This window comes from Alligator mississippiensis, chromosome 1 (assembly GCF_030867095.1).
Source record: "Alligator mississippiensis isolate rAllMis1 chromosome 1, rAllMis1, whole genome shotgun sequence".
In the NCBI taxonomy this organism is placed as follows: Eukaryota; Metazoa; Chordata; order Crocodylia; family Alligatoridae; genus Alligator; species Alligator mississippiensis.
Window position 1 is genome coordinate 479020735 of NC_081824.1, and position 5018 is coordinate 479025752.

At 47.3% G+C, this 5018-nt stretch overlaps 1 protein-coding gene across 1 annotated transcript; it reads left to right on the top strand.

Annotated features, from left to right (window-relative positions):
- Window positions 1–3231: 3231 nt before the first annotated feature.
- On the top strand, window positions 3232–4290 carry LOC102563485 (olfactory receptor 2AT4). The gene is given in 1 exon segment (XM_014607444.1): window positions 3232–4290. A coding segment is annotated over 1 exon segment (1059 nt).
- The last annotated feature ends 728 nt before the right edge of the window (window positions 4291–5018 follow it).

The window sequence follows — 5018 nt, forward strand, 5'->3', positions numbered from 1 at the left end:
GAATCATAGACATCATAGCAAACAAGGGTTGAAGGGACCTCAGGGGTCACATCTAGTCCAACCCGCTGCTCCAAGCAGGACCAGCCCCAACTACATCATCCCAGCCGAGGCTTTGTCTACCCGAGGCTTCAAAACCTCCAAGGATGGAGACTGCACCACCTCTCTGGGGAGCCTGTTCCAGTGCTTCACTACCCTGCTAGTGAGAAAATTCGTCTTATATCCAACCTCAACTTCCCTTGCTGCAGCTTGAGCCCATTGCTCCTTGTCCTGTCATCTGCCCCCACTGGGCTCTTTTCCACGTGCTCCGGAGCTGGGGGAGTGGTGCTGTAATTAGAGCGGCTCAAAGAGTCACTCTAATTAAAGCACCACAGCATTTCATGTATCAGTACCCACACACTTCAAACTGGTGGTGGGGGTACTTGAACTAAAGCTTGTTCCACGAGCTTAGTCCAAGCGCCCCCACCAGCGATTTTGAAGTGCAGGAACATTGAATGTGGGAGGCTGCCAGAGTGCAGTAATTAATGCTAGAACACGGTAATTAATTGAGTCTGATCTGACATGCTGTAATTACAGCACATCAGAGCAGGCTCCTTGCTCATGTACCGGCACCCATTAAGAACGGTTTAGCCCCATCCTCTTTGCACCCCCCTGCAGGGAGCTGAAGGCTGCTGTTCAATCCCCCTCGGTCTTCTCTCCTGCAGACTAAATAAGACCAGTTCCCCCAGACTTTCCTCACCAGTCCTGTCCCCCAGCCCCAGAATCATTTTCATTGCCATCTGCTGGACTCTGTCTGATTTGTCCACATCTTTTCTGTAGCGGGGACCCCAAAACTGCCCCAATGCAGCCCAGGATGCTGGTAGCCTTCTCGTATCTCTAGCCAAAAATTGCACGATTGGGTCATGTGCCACGAGTTGTGTCCTCACTGCCGTGTAGCCCTTTGAGCAGTAGTGACTGCTGCAACGGGAGACCAAGATGCTTGCTGCTGATGGAATAAATATCCAGTCCCTCCTCTCCAGCCCTCCGATGCCCTGACCACCGGAAACCTTCGGACATGAGCTTTCGCATGGTTCACTGAATCTACGGGGTGCTTTGACAGCCCCTTAAATGTAGTGTGAAATCATTTCACAAAGAAAAGGTTTGAATTTCACAACTGAGTGGAACAAGCCCCGACAAAACCAATGGAAGAAATTCAATTGATTCCAATGGGAGTAAAACTGAGTTCATGCCAATACCGCGATTGAAATAACGGGCAATGATAGCGCTTAATCGTATCACCGTGCTTCGATTCAAGTATCTTGTTTTCCTCCTCTCGACTGTCAACTTATCGAATGTACTGAACTCTTATTATGAACTCTGCCGTGCCACGGAGGTGCTGCTGGGGTGCTTTATCATTAAAATAGCTCCGTCTATACGACTCGGTTAACTGAAAACAGGAAAACAATGTTGATATCATCTTTGGGGACGGCAGGTGGGGAAATGGCCAAGCAGTGTATTCAAAAGAGATGCTGTCTCCTCAGTCAGTTCATTTGCCTGAGGCTTTATTGTTGGCGTCTTGCACCTATCGCTGCGAATAAATACACTGAAGCAATTGCTATTTAAGATGTCAGCGTTCTTATAGAAATAATTAACTAAACTCCTGGCAGAGGGGAGAGTAATTAAACAGCAAAGGTAAGAGGGGAGAGCAGAGAGAAAACCAACTGGAGACTTCATGTGAGCATGAATGAGATCTGCCCGCTGTATACCAATGGATCATCCTCTTAAACTTTCCAATGAACGACGGATCATCTGGAAGGTAATCAGAGGCTTACTGGTGTTAGAAAATATCCCTTACCCTAGAGCAGGTATGTGAGACCAGAGCAATACATTTTCAATGGTAGCTTTTAATGAGAAACAGGGGCATGAAAATGGACTCGGAAGCTTAATTCACGTGGACTTTATGAATCGTGAATGCTTATTTGAATCTTTTTAGTGTAAACCTAATAAATCTAATAGTTATAAACCTGATCAATTATTGGCAGCAGTAGGGCTATTAAGGGTGAACAGCATGACGGTGCTCTTGGCAGTGAGATCTAAGAGCATGAAGGTATGGAAAGGATATACAGGTCTGATGGACACTCTTTATTTGCCAGGCAGATACATCTGGAGCCCTGAGTCCAGTTGTGGCCCCCACTACAGAAATGAGTGGACACATTGGAGTCCAGTGGAGGGCAATGAAAATGGTTGTGGGGCTGGGGGACAGGACTGGTGAGGAGAGGCTGAGGGAACTGGGCTGACTTCACCTGGAGAAGAGAAGACCGAGGGGGATTGAATAGCAGCCTTCAACTCCCTGCAGGGGGTTGCAAAGAGGATGGAGCTGGACTGGTCTCAGTGGGGGCAGATACAGGACAAGGAGCAATGGGCTCAAGCTGTAGCAAGAGGAGTTGAGGTTGGATATTAGGAAATACTTTCTCACGAGGAGGGCAGTAAAGCACTGGAACAGGCTCCTCAGAGACATGGTGGCATCTCCATCCTTGAAGGTTTTTTAGACCTGGATAGACAAAGCCTTAGCGGGGATGGTGTAGTTGGGGCTGGTCCTGCTTGGAGCAGGGGTTGGACTGGATGTGACCCCCCGAGGTCCCTTCCAGCCCTTGTTTTCTATGATTTTCTAGCACTCCTAAGACAAGAACAAGCAAACAACCAAAGAACGTAAAAGGCATGTTATAAAATTCATAAAAGAAAATGCTTATTTCTTGACTGCAATTTAATATGGTGGAAGCATTGCTATGGAGCACTGAATTAAGGGGTGTAGTGGGAAGCAAAATCAGTCCAGACAGGCATCCTATTAGCAAGGTAGCATCTTGCTAATAGTCATCTGGAGTGACATTTACTCCATGAGCTGTTACTACCGCTCCCCCTGGCCACAAGTCACCGGAGTCTCACCTCAGCCTGCTCCCTCCGACTCCAGCCTTGCCTGTGCAGATGCACGGCGGAGAGCCTGAGCTGTCTAGAGCCAAGGAGACAGACAGGGTCATCAACTACCGTTTACCCAATGGCCTGAACATATCACATGGAGGGAAGGGGACTGCATGTCCAATGAAGTTGCATGAAAGGGATTTATGAATTTCTTCAAAACTATACCCAACACAGTGTGCCCATCCATCCTTCCTTCCTCAATGAAATCTTTAGCAAACCCCATAGTGGGAATGACCATACAGAAGCTTTTTTGTCATACTCAGGACCGGTGTGTTTTTCATGCCAGACATTTCCAGCAATCAAACCACGGACGGCTGCAACACAGACGCTTCTGGTAAAGGCTTTTACTGCATTGGCTTTCCTGCTCTTCAGGACTACCAGATCCCACGCTTTCTTGTCTTTCTCTTATTCTACCTGCTAATACTAGTCGGCAACATCATCATCATCACGGTTGTGGTGGTCGACCCAAAGCGTCACAAGCCCATGTACTTTTTCCTAACGAATCTCTCCGTGTTAGATATCCTGTTCACAACCACGACCATTCCCAAAATGCTGGCTATGTTTCTGGTCGATGCCAAAACGATTTCTTTCCAGGCCTGTTTCCTGCAGATGTACAGTTTCCACGGGCTAACGGTGACAGAAGCTCTGATTCTGGTGGTCATGTCTTACGATCGCTAGGAAGCCATTTGCAATCCTTTGCATTACGCGGTTCAAATGACCAAGAGGATGAACATCCAGCTGGCAGCAAGTGCCTGGATAACTGTCCTGATCATCCCGGCACCTGTCATGATCCAGACCTCTCAGTTAGCGTTTGGTGAAACCACCAAAGTTTATCACTGCTTCTGTGATCACCTGGCCGTGGTACAAGCAGCCTGCCCCGATTTTGGTGCCACTTTTCAGACCTTCTTGGGGTTTTGCATTGCCATGATGGTCTCCCTTGTGCCTCTTACCCTTGTCATCCTGTTATATGCCCTGACTATTATCTCCATATTAAAGATTGACTCCAAGGAAGGTCGGAGGAAAGCTTTTCCTACATGCACTTCCCATCTGATTGTGGTTGGCAGTTATTACTCTTCTGTGCTTGTGTCTTGCATCTCTTACAGAGCAGACGTGCCTATCGACACCCACATCATGAGCAATGTGGTCTTTGCTATTTTATCTCCCTTGTTAAATCCTCTCATTTACACTTTACACAACAGGGAACTGAGACAGGCAATAAGACAATTTATTGTGCTCAAGATCTTTCCTCCTTCTAACAACATTGAAGTGTTTTGGGGGAATTTGCTCCAGCACTATGTGAACCTCTGCACTATTTCAGCCCCTTTGAAAAGAGATTAATTAAGGCTCAAATGGTTTGCAAAGCCTTCAGTGACAACCTTGCCCTCGGGTGAATTACATCCTTTCCTGTAATGTTAACTATCCTCTTTGGGCCTCACAAAGTGGTAACGGAGTTTGCCATTTTGTCCTTTGGATTGCTTTCTTCTCTGGACAGCCCCCACAGATTGTTGTGTGATGCCTTGGTTATTGCAAAATCAGTTTAAGTGTGTGGAAGTGCCTTAAAAAGTAGCTTGTACTATAAAGGGAAAAAAGTGTCTTCAGAGAAAAGGGGTAATGTCTGGCACTGCATGTATTCTCCCTTCGTGAACGTGGAGCCGTTAGAGTCTGTTTCCATGTAGAAAGATTGTTTCCTATCAGACAGCCCTTCACATGCAGCCAGGGATCTGGAAATGAAATAGTTCTTTGCTTCTTGGGTGCCTCACCCCACTGCAGTAACAGGGTGGGCGACTGCGTGACCCCTTTGTGGGAACGGGAGGGGCCCAGATCCCACCACTGCCGAGGGCACACAGCCCTGAAACCTATGAACTCAGCCCATCTGCCCTGCACGGCAGGTATTTCTGGGTTGCAACCGAGGGAGGTTTTCCTCTTATGGGTGCAGTAATTTGATCAGACTCACATGGTATAAAAGTGTATATAAAATGCTAGCGTGTCTAAAATGCTAACTTGTATGGATAAATACTCAGCGCTGCCTAACCAAGAGCACCTTCCTTATGAACAGAAGCATTTCC